The 20,989-nt window shown below is 35.9% G+C and overlaps 1 protein-coding gene across 1 annotated transcript in view; it reads right to left on the bottom strand.

The window, feature by feature from the left end:
- The window catches only part of LOC145274688 (uncharacterized), a 24,734-nt gene extending 4,090 nt beyond the window's left edge, over window positions 1–20,644 (bottom strand). Inside the window, exons 1-6 of the mRNA XM_080127473.1 lie at window positions 20,472–20,644; window positions 17,832–17,990; window positions 12,547–12,705; window positions 8,173–8,316; window positions 6,202–6,348; window positions 3,447–3,596 (exon numbers count right to left, since the gene is read on the bottom strand). Of these exons, the coding sequence (XP_079983599.1) occupies window positions 3,447–3,596; window positions 6,202–6,348; window positions 8,173–8,316; window positions 12,547–12,705; window positions 17,832–17,990; window positions 20,472–20,517 (805 nt within the window). The 5' untranslated portion in view covers window positions 20,518–20,644. The remainder of the gene's footprint in view (window positions 1–3,446; window positions 3,597–6,201; window positions 6,349–8,172; window positions 8,317–12,546; window positions 12,706–17,831; window positions 17,991–20,471) is intronic.
- Between the last annotated feature and the right edge of the window lie 345 nt (window positions 20,645–20,989).

Genomic DNA, 20,989 nt, shown 5'->3' with positions numbered 1-20,989 from the left:
GACGTCATAAGCGAAATATTATCAGCCCTAACACGACAAAGAGCATCACTTTTGTTAACTCTCTAACCCAAAATAAGATGGCATGTAAACGACATTTCCCTGCTATGATTTATGAAGGTGTCGACAACGAAAAAACTACTATGGTAACCAACAGCCAATCAGAAGAACCATCTGTTACGTTCCTTTTTTCTGAACACCAGTAATTTTATTATAACTTGTTTTAATGAACGAAAACTGAACATTTTTATTTCAAGATATAGCCGAGAAAGTGACCTATGAACTGTAAAAATTGTTTGAAATTTGGTCGCAAAATGGGTGAGCGGTGAAGCTTTAAAGCAATTCTAAATGAGTCAAACAAACACTTAGCCATATATTCAAACACTACCATGTTTAAATGAGATATATATATATATATATATATATATATATATATATATATATATATATTATATACACACACACACACACACACACACACACTAGCAAGCCGCCCAGCATGGTCTGGTTATAAAGTACACTTAATATGATATTTTAATATATACAGATTTTGTATTCATTATTATAGTCAAATTCCAATGATTATATCATACATAATATATAGCAGTGATCGCAAGAGAGAGAGAGAGAGAGAGAGAGAGAGAGAGAGAGAGAGAGAAACTACTTGGATACTATCGGCTAGAATTTAACCCAGAACATAACTCTCCAGCCATATTTCTTATCTGAGCTATGCCCATACACATAAAAATAGTTTAAAAATAGGGTTTAACCTATGATTGTAGATTTGTGCGTGCAAACAGGTTAAGTCGACTACTTCTGCCAAGGTCAAATGATCTGTTTTCAATTTTGAGTCCTTAGCTGCAGTTTTTGCTAGCTAAAAACCAAATCAAAAGTGTCTTGCAGGTCCAAATACCCCATAGCAAATTTTAAGTCTGTAGATCAAATATTCAGAGAGGAGTTTGGTAGAGACTTTTCGCACACACAAGATAACATTTTAATCTAGTTTTTTTTTTTTTTTTTTACATTAATTTAACTTATTTTGTCTCTAGCTTTTACGATAGCAAATCAATCAATCTCTCTCTCACACACACACGCGTTATTTTATGCTTGTATCTCGTTACGTTTCTTTTTCTTTTGTCCTGTATTTATATCTAATGTTTTGTTTACTGGATTTATTTACTTTTTTTTTTTTTTACACAGTGATCACCACTTATCAAGGTCCGGAAGCCACTTAGGGATAAGGGTTATTGCAAGTACATTACGTTAGTGTGGAGATTTGATGAAGTGTTTAATTAAGGGGGCGGTTCATTCGGAATTGGACTTGAAGACATCCAAGTTGTAGTCCAGAGGGAAGCAGGCAGATGGAACAGAGTTCCACAGGCGTGCAGTTCTTCACTGCATTTTATTCTTTCTCATCTTACTCTATTCAACTATCGCTTTGTGTCCAGTTATACGATCCTCTCCCTTTGTGTCTTCTCTCCATATAGTCACCATTCTCCTCTGTATTATATTATCCCTCTATTTCTCATACCCTCATTCCTTATAGCTCCAATGTTTTCTGTCAAATCTCCAGTTAGATTAAATTCACTTACACTAGTTTAACCTCCCCAGATACACTTCCCTTTGTACCAGATAACTTAATATTTCTCCCAATTATTCCCTTATAAATTAATGTTCGTTTTTCAAAGGAATATGAAAATTAGTTAACCTTCAAGTAGTCACCCGCATATCCAAGACTGAGTATAATATGAAGTTTGTTTTAATAATTCTACATAAAAAAGTAGGCATTTAATATCATTGTGAGAGCGGGGGTGGGGGCGGATCAACTTTATAGGTATACTAGCAGACAGCCCGGCGTTACCCGGTCGTAAAATATGCATAAATATATTTTAATCCATCCAAATTCCTTATTATAGAGCCAATTCGCTCTTGATTATTATTCAATATATAGTAATGATTTCAGAAATTATTTTTAAAAAAAAGCATTACTGTCTGACCTTCCGATGCATGTATGCAAAAGGTTAAAAATTAAGTGCATTTAGGCTATGAAAGTTGTAATTTTGTAGGGGTAATATTTTATTCGACTAATCCTGCCAATGTCAACAATTTTGTTTTCAATTTGGACTCCTTAGTAATTTTTGCCGGCCAAGAACCAAATCGAAAGTGTGCTACAGGTTCAAGTACCTTATATATCAAATTTCTTCTGTAGACCAAATATTCAGAGAGGAGTTTGATAGAGAATTTTTGCACACACTGACAAGGTCAATTATATATTTCAGTGTGCTATAACATTATCTTAAATTCTACGCAATTATGCAGAATGTAGAAACTATGCATAAATAGAATTCAGCATAATAGTGAAATGAAATCAATCATCTATTAAGAAAAAAAAAATGAATAAATTAATGAACGCTCGTTTTTCAAAAGAAATCTGAAAACTAGTTACTCTTCATGTAGTTGATCGCATATCCATGTCTGAGTATATTATGAAGTTCGTTTTAATAATTTTTAAATAGAAAAAGTAGGCTTTTAATATCAATGTCAGAGCGAGAAAAAAACGTCAATTTTAAGGTGTATATATATATATATATATATATATATATATATATGAGAGGTGTGTGTGTATGTGTATATATATATATATATATTTAAATATTTACTTACATTATTAAATTATTAATTATTAAATATCTACAGACACTAGTGTTTCATCCTTTCGAGAATCATCAGTGCAGGGTGTCACGATTAACATTGGTCGATGGCTTCTATTGCCGGGTTCGAATCTATCTCTGGCTTCATTAGCAAGGACCTACCCATTCGGCCACCGTTAACTGCAAGAAATACTGTCGAAATTTAAAGATTTATTTTTTTAAAAATGTTTTTGTCTGTCAGAGTGATCTAATCATTATATTATGATCTGAACATAAGAGCTAAATTGACCGACTTTATTTTCAACTGAAAGTGCTCAACAATAAGAAACGAGTAAATGAATAATAAGTTGGGTTTCCTATTCATAATCAACGAGACTTGTAGGTTTAGTTTTTGGTTTGGGATAGATTGTAGTCAGGCAGTATTGAAAGGTTGTGATATTGTAAACAGTTTGTCTATAAATTGCATATAATAAAAAATTAAAATAAAAACTTGGAAAGAAGAGATAGAGGTAAAATATTTTACCATAATTTTCCTTAAAGATAAATTGATTCTATATTGTTCACTGTAAAAGTGTTTTCAAAACGTCTGATGATAGGCTGTTCTTGTGAAAATTTTCGAACGATATAGGTTTGAATTTGTCCGAATGGTCTTTAAACAATTGTAACGAACGATGAAATTCACTATTTGTTGATATCAGTACATTCTTTGATGTCTTGCTTTTGTTAAAACAAATTTGTGTGTGTGTGTGTGTGTGTGTGTGTGTGTGTGCGTGCGTGCGTGCGCGTGTGACACTTTACCTTCTTTGCGAACGCAGAGCAGTCTTGTGCAGGCGACGATGTCATTACCTCCACAGAAACACGCGTTACAACCGCCGTCTATACTGAAGTTATCTCCTCTCTTGTAGACTTTGCCATCAACATTGCACGTCTCACTATCCAAATACGGATCTTAAAACAAAAAAACAGAAAAATCATTTCGTTGGTTGCTCATCATTCGTATTAAAACGATTATCATATAGTCTGAATAGGCGGTCTCACCAAAACACGGTTGGAGGTGTGTAAACCGCACAAATGTTTACATAATACATAAATATACTTACGCACCTATCAGCACTGGTAAGCACTCTATAAGTTACTCCTTTGGAATTAACCCAAGAATATTTTTCCTTGTATTGAAATGCTGAACGATTTGGTAGAGGATATCAATGTTTGAGCAGTTTACAGGGAACATGAATTGGAACAGGAACAAATGCATAGAGGGTATTGCAAAGGCTGCTGCAAAGATGGTGGGCTCCCTCTACAATGCTAGAAAGTTATTAACGCTTGAGGTTACCTTGTACCTCTACAAAGCCACCATTCGCCCATGCTTAGAGTATTATTGCCATGTTTGGGATGATACATTCACTTCAAGACAGGAATCAAAAAAGATTCGCCAACCTAATAGGTTCCACACTGTCAACCAAACTCTAACCTCTGTCCCATCAATTAAATGTTGCATTCCTGTGCCTATTTTACAAGTATTTTAACAGGTACTCTGAATGAAATTCAAGCCCTTATAATTCTGTATGTAAATATCCACCCCGACAAGCAGCAAAATCCCACCCCTACACTGTATAGATCTCTAGATTACGTAAAGCCTTCTACTCGAATAGTTTTGTTTTTTTTGAATGGACTGTTAGGGAAGGAAGGAATTCCATAGTCTGACTTACAGAAGTTAAAGTGTAATGTGAACAAACATCTTACTGCTCAACTTCCTACATCCCTGCTAATTTTGTTCCAAATATTAACCCTTTGCAGTCAAGTCGCACTGCATTGATTATGGTGAAGAAACAATAAAACATTAACATTAATAAAACATTGCTGTTCACCTCAGCAAGATGTGACACAAGATGAGAAAGTGGAGATGTCCAGCCAGAGTCCTTAAAGAAGGGGCACTCTGGTCTAGCAAAAGTTGCCTGGGAATCCCCATCCGCATTCCCGGTAGGAGCACCTCGAGCAACAAGCGGTAAATTTGCCCCACATGAAAGCCGGGTGGTTAGGCCTCCTAGGTAACACCTAGGCAGTGTACCTCAGTCCAACAGGTACTGGGCCACATAAATGGCCCATCATCTGTCGGGCTGATTGTCAAAAACAAATTCTTGACTGGTACTTTCTACCTTAGTCTCCAAAACAACTAAAGCAGAAAGGAAACGCATGCTTGTCAATATAATGAGGGCATGATTAAAGAAAATAGGAACTGACCAACCAGAAACCAGAATTCATCCATAAAAATAGGGGATATTTTAGAATTCCCGTACATAATTTTTCATGTCCACACAAAGAAAGATCTTTGCTCTTTATCTGCAAAATGTTAAAGTTCAAGACGTGTACAAATCAGCTACCCACCGAAAACTCTTTCGTCTCAAGAACTTGTACAGACTAGCTACCCACTGAAAACTTTTCTAAAATTAAACATGGCTTTCAATATATATATATATATATATATATATATATCAAAAATGGTAATTAATAAAAACTTGAAGAGAGTGCTCAATACTATTGTAGAGCAAATATTTTTATAAGCTTTATTTGCTTAGTTACACATGTTTCGATTACCGAATAGTATCAACGATCCGATAAGTTCAGACTTTACAGAAATAATTATGATTAGGAAAAACAGATATTAGAAAAAGCAAAAACAAAAAGGGAAAAAGAACTTCAATCCGATATCAGCAGTATTTAAGTTTTAAAAAGTATTAGCAGGTGATAAGGGGCGAGGGGGGGGTTTAAAGTATTAAACCAGACACGGATAGGAATAGGAGGGGAGAGAGAGAAAAAAAAGGGTGGAAAAGAAGGGCGTGAAATGGTTAAAACTTTGAAGGCAGAGGTGGGGGAGAAGGAGAAGGGTTAAGCTGATTGAAGTTCTCTCCCCCTCCCGCCACTTTTTTGCTTTTTCTAATATCTTTTTTCTTAATAATAATTTTTGTAAAATCTGATGAAGTTATTGGATCGTTGATATGATTCGGTAATCGAAATATGTGTAAACAAGCAGATAAAAACAGTAGTATATATATATATATATATATATATATATATATATATATATATATATATGCTGTTTTTTAGAGGTGGGGAACTTTAAAATTTTCTTTAATTGTAAATCTGACAATTATCGATTATATCGTTCAGCTTAATTTGGCATTTCATTCTGTGATTTTTAGCAGAACATGTCCACTGCACACGATACGAGAGAAGCATTTGATGAACGAATAATTTCAAGAAATGGATCTGTCAACTGGCCACCTCATTCGTGCGATTTAACCCCATTTGATCATTTTCTTTGGGGATATGTAAAGTCCACTATCTACGCTGATAAAGCAGGCACAAACAACTTGAAAAGATAACAGTGGATCTTTCTCATTGCTGTTATTTTCACAACGTTTCGGTTGATGTAACCTCCGAGCTTCTTCATATGTATCTTGTCGAGAATGGAAAGATGTCAAACTCCTCAATCTGCATGGAATTTTGAACCACAAGGCCAGAGAAGGGATGAGTACAGGGAAAGAGGACTTACTTTTTCTTGGGTGGATACACAGCATTTCGGTACAGCCAATGTTGCCATTAACCCCGCAAAAGCATCTGTTGCAATTCTTCATGAAACGATCACCAAAATTGTAGGTTTTTCCGTCCAGGGTGCAAGTTTTCTGTTCGGCGAGTTGTTCTGTAAAGAAAACAATAAACATTAATTTCATACTAATTTTAAATTTCTTTTTATCATGTAACCCGGCACGATACAATTCCAATCGTAAAAAAGTCAGATCTGCTGTAATATTATACAGGATCAGTGAATCCATCGATTAGAACGTTGTCTCAAAGTTTTTTTACATATCGAAGTCTTTTGATAGGTAAACGCATAAAGTTATTTTCACAGGCTTGATAGATAAGAAATGTCTTGTTAATCACCAAATTCATTCTCTCTGATAGTTCTAGAACCGTGTTACATATTAGGGATTCTAAATAACAATTTGGCTTGTGCAAATTCTGATAAGGGTCGCATTAGTACATGTCAGGATGACCTAGCTGCAAACACAATTTTACCTGTAGACGGGTGGCGTGGTTTGAGGCAAAGGGCAAATATGCTAAACAAAACGGATGTTTTACAATCCATAGATTCGAAAAAAAAAAAAAAAAAAAAAAAGTCAAAATAAATATTCTCAAAAGGCAAGATAAGTTACTCTTCTACCTATCTGGAAAAGTGGGTTTACTCACTTTAAAACGTTTATTTGGTTCGAAAAACGGTGTCGAGCACTAAGTCAGAACAAGAAAAATGGCCACAAATTGAAGCATAATATTGAAATCGTGAAAGCGACTTAAAAAAAAATAAAATAAAAACAAAATGGTGTTAGAAGCCTACCAATATATGTCACGGTAACATGTATTGGGTGGGTTTATAACAGTATTTTGTATATATTTTTTTATTTTTAAGTCATTATCAAGACTTTAAATATTTATGTGTCAATTCGCGGCTATTTTTCTTGTTCTCACATAATGCTCGACACTACATTTTTTTCGAACCGAATAAACGTTTTTAAAGCAAGTAAAACTGCTAAAAACCTTTTCCAGATAAGTAGAAGAGTAACTTATCTTGCCTTTGATAACATTTATATATTTGATTTTTTTTACCACTTTTTGATTGTAAAACATACCCGTCAAAACAGTCGAATGATAGAGGATATAAATGACATCACATTTTTGAGCGAGAGAAAATGTTTTAAAATCAGTCTTTTTCGGGAAGTGATACGAACGGGATTCATCCAAATGATGCAGAAATAATCTAAGTGGAATGTTACCTCTGCCTGTCCGTCTGTGCATAAACTCATTTCGTTAGATAAAAAGTAATTTTAAGTAAACAATCAAAAGATAACTTTAATTTCTCTCTCCATAAGTAAATTCTCTTCAATAAAACATTGAAACATTCAAAGTCTCCTTGCATTTTTCCATATATGAATAGTTTATTCGTCTAGTTAAACAAAGGAGACGATCACGACTGCACATGAATCAGTGACAATCAAGAAAATAGAAAAACCAGATTCCCTGAAGATTACAACATGGTCTTTAAATCCAATGCCAAATACTTTTCGAATCATTCTCTTAAAGTAATTAAATGTTATCCATATTTTTGAATCCTCTAAATGCTGATGTTTGTTGTCCAACTGTCAATTTTATTAAGCCTTATTCTCGGGTGTTTTTTTTTTGTCTTGTTTAAGAGCGATGCACTAGTATAATAAAGTGTAGTTTCTATTTTTTTTTTTTTTTTTTTTTTTTTTTTTTTTACACACACACACACACACAATGAGCGATGTTTCTGACAAAAAGAATTGCCGCTCTCTAGGTCAGAATCTATTCCATCTAACACTTATCGTTGGCTTGTTTTTGATCTTTAAGTAGTATTTTTTAGCTCCTTACATCAAGTGGCTTCATGCGTTATCTGGACCGATTTTTATTAAAAAAAAAAGAAAGAAAGAGGAAGAGAGAAAGAACTTACGTTGTTTATTAATACACGTCATCTCTGTACAAGCAATGTTACCATTCCAAGGACAGAAGCAGTGGTTACAGTCGTCCTTGAAATGATCGCCAAAACTGTATATTTCTCCGTGCCACTCGCAGGTTTTGATTTTGTAAATTTCAGCTGTGGGGAAAGCAAAACAATTTAACCCTTTTCACGCATAGAAAAGTTGTCATAAATTATAAACTTGCAAAGAGATCTGACATTGCCCGAAATTGAACGAGGATTAAGGAATGTTCGACATTTCAATACTTTTGTCATTGAAATCGATGAAATTGCCTATTTTTCCATCAAATCTGCTTTAGTCGAGAACCACCAGCGGTGCACTGGGAGGAAGCTGCACATCCATCCCCACAGTGACTTAGTCCATAATAAATTGTAGTTTACATTACACTGTAGAGAATCTACTATCGATATTATGAAATTTCAGGCACAACTGTCCAACTGATATTTACCATTATTATTCTATACCAGATATTGAATACAGTACATGTTGAGTTATGTGAATAAAAATTATGCTTATATAATCTTCGTTGACTTTTTTAGAAGTCGAGTAGAAAATATTTGTGCCGCGAAAATTTTAATAAGCCAATGTGCCGCCATGTTAAAAAAAGGTTGAGAACCACTATATATATGTTCTAGAGAATATACAGTAAATTGTAATCTTGCAATCGTATCAATGATGCCTCACATTAGAAAGTTAAAAAAAAAAAATTACGAGCTAGTTGTGACCGATAGAGCACGTGGTAATATATGGTATTCATGGGCGTCAATTTGTTTCAGGGCTCGAAGAACGGTAACTCTGAAACAGGAGATATTTATTTAGACTGAGGTAATTTTCATTTTTGTCACTTTTGGGAGCACCGGATTTTTCTCCATATTAAAATCCGACCTTTTGTTTAATTCTGTTCTAGCGGGACGGCAAGTAAATAAGGATTAGTATCATTCCAGGTGCAGTAAATTCATTTTAGTTTTTAAACTTATTGTGTTCGAACTTTTTTTTTTTTTTCACACACACACACACACACACACACACACACACACACACACACACACATACACCAGTAATAAAAGTCAACAAAACCTATTAACTTCCCCTTTTTTCGTCCGGACCAGCGTTCGAGCTGCTTAGTCGACGAACCGACCGCGTGCTCTAACGTCACTATCTCCCCTTCGCCTTTGGTCCATCAAAACAGACATGTGCGCGACGCTCTACTGAGCTTAACCCTCTCTTTCTACAGGCCGGTTTGCCACTTCGCGTTTCTCTATTGCATTCCCCTTTCCTTCCACGCGCGTAGTCGTCAACGGCTGAATGAACACATGTACACCGAAGACTTTCATTTCTCAACAGAAAATAAACGACATGTTTATTTTATTCAAGCATTTGAGATCTTTGTTTCCTTCATTCAATTCGTTTCATTATTTTTTCTTGTAGCGAGTTAGGGTATTTTATTTCCTGGTCCGCAACAATTGGCACATATTTAATGCTTATACAAAAAACGACCCCCTAACTTTTCGGTTGTAAAAGAAACAACTTTTATATTATTTTTATTACGAGTTATTCCCCTTGGTTTCGGTTTTCAGTCATAATTTTCCGTACAGGACCACATCATTTTAAAAATAAACTGTACTGAAGTATGTTTTTTTATAGTGCCGAAAACATCGTACAAAAAATGAAAGAATATTGGATAGTCGGAATCAAAGTTTGGAATATCAGCTTAAATGCTATTTAAGTCTAACCATTTAAAATCTGACAAAATAACTTTATAGTCTAGATAACAAAGTGTACACCTACTTACAGAGATTATAATCAATAATCGAAAACAAGGATACAAACAGTCTTCGAAATTTTGCCTCCCTATTTTCTCACAGAAGAGACGTTGCGAGTCTGTTTCTGCTCTATCATTAATTTTATGGACGGTGCTCGACTGAGCTTCAACCTATGCTTCCAATCTGTAAAACGTTTGCAACAAATACTTATCTTTCTACAACAGCCATCGACAATTTCGTATATCTACCTGTTTTAGACAGATATAAACGAAAGTTCTATGAGCAGAGTTTCTTTCATAGAACTGTCCGTTTGTGGAACACAATATAGTGGGGCTGCTTCCTGGCTGACTATAGCATGGTCATTTTCAAATCTAATGTAAATAAACACATGTTGAGCTCTCCTCTTAAATAATCAAACCCTATCCAAGTTATATATCTCGATAGGAGAGTCCTTTTTTTTTACAGCATGGTCATGTTAACATACAGGCCCTCGTTAAATCACCGAAGCAAAGTAATGGTGAGTCTAACCAGTACCAGACAGGTGAACATTTGGAAATACTAGGTGCTGTATGTATTGCGCCAGACGTAGAAATTTACAAAATGGTATTGAGCCCACGTTAAAAAAAAAATAAATAAAAACTCAGAGATGGACCCTCGGTCTTTAAGACATACGTCTAGGAGAAGAAAAACTTAGATAAAACCTATGTCTATTGTCCGCGTCAACCAATTTTATCAGTGGTTCCAAAATCGTGGATGGTTCTACACAAAGCATTCACCACAATAAAATCATTTGTGTCAACCTCGTAGGTCGAAAATCGACATACATACATACATACATACATACATACATATACTAGAAAAACTACCCGTCGTTGACTGGGTTCCAAAACAGCCTACAGAAAATCGACTCTGATTTATGAAAGTATGATAGGTTATGAAAACGAAGGGTTGTAAATTTGGGGGTATCAAAACCAAAGTAAAATATGATGAAAGTAAAAATAAAATAGATAAGCCTTATAATTTATTATACCATACCTGTTCACACTGAAATACTTATCACAATATTCTGTGGATATATATTAAAAAACCTTGTTAAACTTTGTGACATATTTCCATTCTATGGAGGTCAGGCACGAACGTACACCCTATAATTTTATTCTTCAAATTAAAACATAATTATCAAAGTATACTTACGCAGATAGATATGAAAAGTCTTTATTAAAGTTTGTGCCTATTTCCATCCTATGGAGGCCGGGCGCGAACCCCACAATTTTATTATACCATCCCTATTTAAGTTAAAACATACTTATCAAAGTATTATTATGTACATCTATATAAAAAAAAACACTTGTAAACGTTTTTTTTTTTTAATTTTTAATATTTCCATACTTTGTGGACCAGGCGCGAATGCAGACCCCACAATTTTAATGAACCACCGTTCTTCCAGATCAAACATACCCATTCCTGTGTCTCGATATATCTATCATTATATGTAATCAATTTTTTTTTTTTTTTTTTTTTTTAATAATCAACCATATAGGAGCCTATTCGTGACCAGAAACACACATTCAGCTTTATATATTATGCATGGTAGCGAGGTGGTGCAACCTTGCTGGGTTGTAAAATACGCTTAAATATATTTTAATTCATTTAGAATTTGTATTTATTATTACAGAGCCAATTCTTTATTGAATATTATATTGTACCTAATATGTAGTACTGATTTCAAAAGTTAAAAATAAATGACTTGGGTGGCATTAGTTAGACTAGAAACCAAAACATTTAGCGCTACAGCCGGGTTCCTTACCGGCTGAACTAACCCCACAGATAGATAAAGAAAAGAAAAAAAAAGATTCAAAATTAAACCACTAAGGTAGGATTGAATTTGTGCATGCATAAACCTAATAAAAATAGTTTAGCAAGTTGAAATGAACATTTTGTCATTTCAACTTGCCGACATACTTCTGTACGCGTTCTTCATCCATGCAAACAAGATTGGTGTATGATTATTTTCTGTCAATTTCAGTGTTGTGACCAGTAGTTTAAGAGTTTATCGGTTAAATATTAACATATACACACACATACATCTGTTTATATATTCACTATAATAGTTATTAAATACCTTTTCATCCTTTCAGGAATTATCAGTGCAGGGTGTCACGATTAACACCAGTCGATAGATTCGAACCCGGTAACAGAAGCCATTCCAGACTTCATTAGCAAGGATCTAATCCATTCGGCTACCGTTAACGCGAGAAATATCGTTGAAATTTAAAACGCTTTTTAATGTCTGTCAGAGTGATCTAATCATATATATATATATATATATATATATATATATATATATATATATAAGAAAGAGAGAGGGGGGAGATTTAAGATAGAGCTGTTTCATCGTCTACGACTTAAACTTGCTAAATACAGCAAGATCTGCTAAATATGTAACAATTATACCATAATTGGACTTGTTTTGTTGTTTTTTTTAAGAAAATCGTTTCAATTTCAAACTAATAAAAACAGAAAAATATCATCCTGACTGACTGACGAGAGGATCATTATAGAAAATGATTTCATTTAAATTACCTTCCATTTTCGAATAGTCTGGAGTAGGATGGTGTCTGCACATCATTCTTGTACACCCAACAATGTTGTTTCCTGCGCAGAAGCAATGGTTGCAATCGTCCATGAATCTATCACCTTTCTTGTACAGTTTCCCTTTGTGTTCACAGCCGTCTTTGTCAACTGTAAACGAAAATGTAGAATCAACGCATAGCTCGGGAGTTCAATGAAGTGGTTTAAAAAGGTTCAAAAGAGAGTCGCAAATCTGATAGGCCCTGAACTGGCATCTAAGCTTCAGCCTCTGTCCCATCGGTGAAACGTTGCATCCCTCTGCCTGTTCTACAAGCCCGACAGACTGCAAAATCCCAGCCCCACACTGTAGAGATCCCGAGATGTAAAAGATCTTTCTACTCCAGTAGTTTCTTCCCCCAGAACCGCTAGACTTTGGAATTCCATTCCAGGTCCCTGCTTCCAACTGTACTGACGTGCAGAAGTTCAAGTGCAACGTGAACCAACATCTTGCTGCCCAAATCCCTACATAGTACCCCAGTAGTTGTTTCCCCTGTTAGTAGCCCCCTACACCAAAGTGGCAATGTGCCTTGTATGGGGTGAAAATGTAAAATAAATAAAAATAAAAAAATTATAAACACTAGTGAGAATTCTAGTCCGCTAACGTACTTCCTAACTTCCAGCGTGGCTGCTACCGGAAGCTGTGACAAGGCAAATAAGTCCCTTCATTTTTATTGTTCTTCAGTATTTCTATTGTGAAGAGATTTATTGAAATAAAATATTAGAAAAGGACATTATTGAATAATATACAATAAAAAAGGTAACAAAAAAAGATAAGTCTATTTTCACTTTTAATAACAAAATTAAAAATAAGTTTTTACTTTATTTGAAATTTTATCAGAAATGTTTACAAGTTTTATTTATATAAATACATTTATGAAGGTATTAAAAAAAATTGAAATAAAAATAAAATTGAAATCAAATAAAAATTTCAAACAAAAGTAACGTGTCCAATACATAATATGTGCACAATAGTTTTAAAATATTTTAAAGTGTTATCAAAAAGATAAAATAAAACTCAGTTCAATAATTCTTAAAATAAAACCGAAAAACTTTAATGAGTATTAAATAAGAACAATCGGAAAAAAACAAAAGATTACATTGACTACGGAGAGAAAAATAAAGTGAAGGAACTTATTTGCCTTGTTACCGCTTCCGGTAGCTAGCAAGGACGTTATCCGACTATAACCTCCGTCCGTCTGTGTGATTTTAATTATTTGGACTAGCGATTTCATCTTGGATATTATTCTCACAACATTTCAGTTGGTCTCCGCCCTTATTCACATGCATCTTGTCGAACTTGGCAATCTTTACGTCGAATTCAGGAATCTGTGCGTAATTCTGAACGCAACCCTTTATTTAATCCATGTAGGGAGCTTGCTTTTGTTCTATCCAGGACTTGTTTCGCAACAGATAACTACTGAGTATCAATCACTTCTAAATTAGTTTTCTGGGGATTGAAAGTGCCATCCTCAATAGCAATACACTTTATTATTTCTTCAGACATGTACTCCGTTATGGATAACGAAATGTGAATTAAATCAAGGGTTCAGTTTGAAAATACATAGAGTCCCGAGTTCATCAGATGTACCATAAGAAGGTCGGAAATTAAATCGTTCGTTTATTTGATGTTAGGGTGATCTACTCTATTCCGTGATTATACTGACTTTTCGAAACATTATGTACAGAGAAGATACGATGAAGAACGAAAAGTATTTCCGTAACATTCATTACTTCTGCAATTGCATACTCTTGTAAATATACCACCGGGTTATCTTATTGCCCATTCAAGCTCAGAATATTTGATGACTTCAAACTGTATATACAAGGGACATTCCAAAAGTAATGCCTCCTATTTTTTTTATTCCGCCCGAATGGATCAGAGAGGATTGCAAATTGCATTTTTATGATTGAACCTGCGCATTTATGACCGGAAAGTTTCATCTGCTGCAGATATTGACGTCGTGAGACTAAGAAAGTAACCAGTCATGGACGTGCGTCAGAAGCAGAGATGTGTCATTAAATTCCAGACAAACGTGCATTGATAATAGCATTGACTATGGGGAAAATAAATTCTGTTATAAGCTGCACACAGACTACTTTTCATTGTGTCAAATGTGTCATTTGGTCAGCGTTATCCCATGAAGACAGATCCTTAAATATCTGCAGAAATGTGAGAGTTGTACCCACTTTTGTGATACACTGCATGTATAATATATAACCATAATTCTTTCAAAAACATTTTATTAAATTCTTTAAGTCAAGGTAGAATCTAACCAATCGGGTTATTGTATCTCGTATCATCCTAACATATGTTGACCAAAATAAGAAAGACATTGTGCTAGTGTAGTACAGTAGAACCCCAGGATACGGCATTAAAAATTAAAATACAGTACAGTATATAATACACATGTATATAATCAAATAACATTATAATACCGTAATGCGGGGCAAATACCGTAACCAGGAGGCAGAAAAACATTCCACATCGTAACTGAAAAAAAAAACGTATCCTAGGGCCACCGTATCCTGGGGTTCTACTGTAGTAATGTCACAATTAGTCTTACCGCAAAGCGACAAAGTCTGTTCTTTCTGCCATTCGCATGTAAAAAGAGAAAACACAAAAAGGGTGCCTGCTTTTATGCAAAAAGACAAGAACGTGATAAGCCCGCGGGATTTGTGGCGGATAAAAGAATCTGGCTTGGAGGAGGGAAAGGAGTCAGATCCTTGTTACGTTTTGCATTGATGGAAACTTTACGATCAGTCGCAACCGTGCAGAACAAGCTAATTCACCGTTAACTAATAATCAAATGAAAATGACCGGCAAAGCGTTTGACATTTGACCGATTCACGAATTTTATGGTGTTTCATCCAATGACAGTGTCCGAATAGCTGCAACAATTATAGTTGGTGTGTGAAATATGTGGTATTAACAGCGAGCGTGTTCTACTATTTAGACTGAGAGTCGGGGTTCTGGCAGTTACCGACGATTTATCCGTGATCATAGGGAGGATTTAAAGCAGGTGAAACAATCCCTCCTTGTGGCTTTTGCGCAAGACACTTTAGTTGTATTTGACGAGTTCGTCCATTCGTTTGCACCTTGGAGAAACTGGATGAATACTTGGGTGACCTACAAGACGACACGTCTGATGGAAGACCCTCTGACTGGTGGCTCAGTTGTGCTTTTGTATAAGGATTCCAGCTGCAGTTAGAAAACAATTGCGTGAATCCTCAAGGATGGAGCACATAACTCTAGAACTGATGCTTGCTAGTCAAGAGCTCTCATGACAGAAGAGGTAGAGGTGAGCGAGCCTGTTGCGGTGGCAGCCAGATGACAGTTCTTCCTCGTGCATGTGGACCCACTTTAAATATCCAACCAGCAGGGTGTAGTGCAGTGCCACAAGTGTGGAGGTCCCAATCACTTTGCCAGAAACTGTCGGCAGCCAGGGATAAAAGCAAAAAGAGCTCCCCCTGGAGACATGCTGTTATCGGTGCCAGCAACAAAGACATATTGCATCAAGGTGTCCGGAAAATGAAACACAGGGCGAGAAGCCAACACTACATTTTCCTCACATAAGCTAGAGAAAGTTCTCCCCATAATAAAAGTTAAAAACCAATGGGATAAAAATCAAAGGGGGTTGGTGGATCCCGAGTGCTCCTCATCCGTTGTGAGTGTGTTGCTATGTCAATCCAAAGTATATAAAAAACACAATTTTTATGGCAGGCAGAAAATGCCTTATAAGCGATGGTGTTGGCAGCGTAACTTTAACAGTAACCAACAGAAATCGCCTGAAGACTGACGTACTAGTGGTAAACGAAAAGCCATCGAGATTCGACCTCCTGCTGGAAATGGACATCAAGAAACTCTGCGGCGTGCATATCGACGAAGGCAAGATACATTTTGATGAGGTATCTCTTGCTCTGGATACGACAATAGAATTGGCACTGATTTTTGCACAGATTTCGACTAAAGCACCACGACGATGTATATAGGGCATCCCCCACTAGGCTACGAAGTCTATATTAACAAAATAGACTTCGTAGCCTAGTGGGGGATGCCTGCCCTTTTCCCTTCCCTGCAATCTCTCTCCAACAGAAGGGAGGTTGCGAGCCTGTCGTTGTTTTATCGTTATTTCTATGGAAAGTGCTTGTCTGAGCTCCAATCTTTGATCCCTCCCCAATCTTTCACGAAAAACACCCGTCTAGCTGAAACCACTGTCAATAATTTTCCCCACTATTTATCTGTACCTAAATCAAAACGTAGATTTCATGAACAAAGCTTCTTTCTTAGAAGTGCACGCCTGTGAGACTCTTCTGTTTGCCTGTTTCCCACCTGACTACAACTTGGAGGTCTTCAAGTCCAACATAAACAAATTCCTGATGAACCGCCCCCTTATGGAAGACACTTTATCAGGTCTCCATTACTAACGATTACTACGATATTGTCCCATTGATTACTCTACACGCAATAACCCTTATCCCCGAGTGGCCTCCGGGCCTTGATAAGTGGTGACTTCCTTGTAAAAAAAAAAAAAATGTAGAAATGGTCAACTGATCAGCCGTCAGAAAAATTATGCAACAGAGTATAGCATTCCTAGAAGAGTTCATGCAGAATCCGATAAGGATTACCTTTACAAGTTTGATTGATAATGGGTAGTTGATTCCTTACCCAGAAGAGGAATTGAATGGCTGTTATCCAGTAAAACAAAAAAGTACGACTAGTTCTCAACTATCGGGAGTTAAACAAGCACGTGGACCTATTTATGCACCTCTCTGTCATGGGCGTGCGTTAGAAGCAAAAATTTGTCATTAAATTCTTGACAAAATTGCACCGAGAATGGTGGTGACTATGTAGCAAAAATAAATTGTGAAACAAAAGATCGCTCGTTTTAATGGTACCACTCCAGTCTTCGTAGCTCTTTACTTTCGAGTTAAAAAAAAATTCTTTACTTTTGAAATCACCCTTGTACTAGTTATAATATTAGATTATTTAGTATATGAAACAATAATAATCGATTAGTTGGCGGTGTTATAAGTTTCGACGGTTTTTACACTGTTCGTTCAGAAGTAGACATAGATGATTATCATTCAGCATGGTCATCTTTATGCCATGTTGGTGGATAAAAGCTTTCAGTCAAGGTCAAATATGATCAATTAGCTGGTTATACTAGAGTATCATCCTAACATGTGTTGATCCAAACTCTAGGGTCATTATAGAAAGTTTATGATTTAAAAATTACCTTTCATATTCGAACACTCTTGAGTATGATGGCGTCTGTACCGCATTTTTGTGTATTTAACCATGCCGTTGATGCTACAATCTTGTTGGCTGCAATCGTCAATTAATCTATCACCTTTCTTGTACAGATGTCCTTCGTGTTCACGGATGTCTGTGTCAGCTGCAAACGAAAACAGAATAAACATAGCGTTATAGATTTTCCGCAATAATATAACATCGCAAATGTACAAAGAAATAAAAGATAAATCCAACTCAGCTGTTCTTTCTTTTTTTTAACACTAGTCGTTTATTACAGTTTTTCTTCATCCCCGTCTCGACACCAGTTTTAAAGTCTCTTTGCGGGGCCCACACGCCCATCCCATTTGGGTGGCGTTTCCCTTCCTGTTCCACTACACACCGGCCGTAGAAAACCATTTCTCGTCTTCGATTTTTCACGTCCATTTTTTTTTTCAACCGACCTTTTTCTTCTCCCCACTACGTGGTGTCCTTTTTTTCTTTTTCTTCTCGCGCGTATTTCCTAACTTGCATATGTGCGGGTTGTTTTCGGCTACTATTGCTAATATTTCCGCGCGCCAGCCATCCCACTGCTGCTATTACTCCCCCCACACACACACATACTCATGCGCACTGTTCAAATAACACACACACGCATTATATGATACGATATAATCAGTTTGTTCATAAACATTCTATTAAAATCAAATCTATTAAGTCAAGTCAAATTAAGATCAAACTAACCAATGGGATTATTGTATCTCGTATCATCCCGAAATGTTGACCCAAACCAGAAAAACATTTATACATTTTTATGGCTGTTCAAAGTCTATATAATCCGGCTTCAGGGCATGGAGGTCATCTTTTCAAACTGCTTGTTTCAATTGATGACAGCAAATATAATAGAACACCATTAAGCAACAATCACCGGCCGGTTGGTTGTATCACAAGTTCCCATGATGTTACTCTGTTGATCGCGACATAGACATATGTAAATAGTATTCCACGCGTTCAGTTTTATGCTACAATGGCATCTAACAACCTGAACCAAACGACAAGTTCAAACTTACTTCCATTTTTAAGGAATATCGGTCACCAATTTTTATGGGATGTGTCCTTCAGTTTTGGGGTATTATTTTAAGGTGTGTTGTAATGGGATGTGTTTTTGGAATGGGACGGATTCAGAGAAATTTTCAGTAAAAAGGTTTGCAGGGTTTATAATCAAACTAGCCTGGGTGCCAGGAGGTGTGTGTTGGGCAAAAAAAAAAAAAAAGTGGTAGTAAACAGACAAGCTCGAACTCGTGACGCGAAGAGAAAAGAAAATCTGACGTCTTAGCTCTACTCCATAACACGACCGGAAGTTCGAAACGTTAAAATTAGGCAAAGTCAATCGAACCTATGACTTGCAAAAAATCGACCCCTCCTTGTAGAAAACTACCCAGTTGAGGGTGAAGGAATAAATGCTTGTGGTCAATTTTTTCGATATTTGTCGTCAGAGACGGCGAGCTTCGACATACATGAATTTTCGTAATTTTTGGATATATTACTATTTTCGGCATGACAATTAAGTATGTAATATTGCTTCTTTTTTTTTTTTTTTTTGCTTACGACATTTAAAAAATAAATCGATCTGTCGACTATCTTAACATGCACCCGTATTTCTGTTCTTCTAACCTTATAGTGGGCGACACTATTGTATATACAGAGTGTCCCAATAAAGTGTGTACACTCTTTAAATTATCTCAACTTGCTACATGAATATGCCATCTTACGTTCCCAAAAGATGTTTAAAGAATAAAGAATGATACTTCCAGTAGGATGGACCACATTGCCACTATCATCATGACGTAACAGCCTATCTTTATGGTCACCTGCCAAGTAGATGGGTAGAACGAAGAGTAACATCTACAATCAGCGGATTTTACTCCCATGGATTTTTTGGAGGGGTGAGGGGACATTTTAAAAAAATATAAAACAGCTACCATGACCGAGTTGGAAGCAGCCATTGAGAGAGGATGCGCCAGCATCCCAACTAAACTGATAAGGAACGTTTTGGATTCAATCAGTGAGCGTTGTCAGCTGTTCCTGAACTGCAATGGCCAATAACTTGAACACTTTCGATGATTTGCTGGTTTCTACATTTGTTCACAGTATTGTGATATATGAAACTTATAAATGTTGATTTCATAGACATTTAAAGAGTGTATACATTTTATTAGGACACTGTATTTCCGACATGTACATGAATTTTCATGCACAGTTCTTATTTTTCTTTGGGGGGCATTGACTCACAAGCTTCAGAGAACTGAGCCGCTCTTGAATACCGCCCCGATATCTTTTCGATTACATATTCTTTGATTTATTTTTCTGCCAAGCCTTTCATATATGGCATATAAACTGGTGAGTTTTTAGATGCTGTGCTTCGGTGTTTGGTCCAAAGGTTACATCGGCCGAAACGTTGTGAAAATAACACTTAAGACGAGAACATTAGTCTCAATAATCAGATTAATCAAAATTTTATAATTAATTAAAATTACCTTGCATTGGTGCAGGAAATCTTTAGGTCAAAGTCAAGTATGATCAATTAGTTGTATATAGTATATGTTACCCCGACTATAAGATCATAATAAAAATTGCATTAAATTACCTTTCATTTTCGAATAGTCTGGAGCAGAATGGTGTCTGCACATCATTCTTGAACACCCAACTATGTCGTCTCCTCCGCAGAAGCAGCGGTTGCAATCGTCTATGAATCTATCACCTTTCTTGTACACTTTGTCTTTGTAGTCACACGTGTCCTGCTTAACTGTAAACAAAATATAAACGCATACCGTAAGAAGTTGCTTGACAAAAACGTAACATGCACATACCAAGTAATAAGTCCCAGACCTGCTGCAATATTTTTGGTATTATGAGAGGGTATGATTACCCCGCTCTCAGGGAATGTTCTATTTATAGACGGAACTGACCAGAATAGAAAAAAAAACATACAAGAAAGAAAAAGAGGCAGATATGAAAATAAAAACAATTGCCTCCCCATATATGCAGAGTTTAATACAAAGTCGGTAATTTAGTAAATTGTGCTTTGAAGTGGGCTTTGAGATGTATAGATGTAGGATCTCCCAAAAGAAACTGACGGATCTGAAATTTGAATTCAACCACTCT

This window comes from Euprymna scolopes, unplaced genomic scaffold (genome assembly GCF_053919585.1).
Source record: "Euprymna scolopes isolate OS-2025 unplaced genomic scaffold, ASM5391958v1 sca402, whole genome shotgun sequence".
NCBI lineage: Eukaryota > Metazoa > Mollusca > Cephalopoda > Sepiida > Sepiolidae > Euprymna > Euprymna scolopes.
The sequence above is the reverse complement of the archived record's forward strand: the minus strand, read 5'-3'. Positions and strand labels throughout refer to the sequence as shown.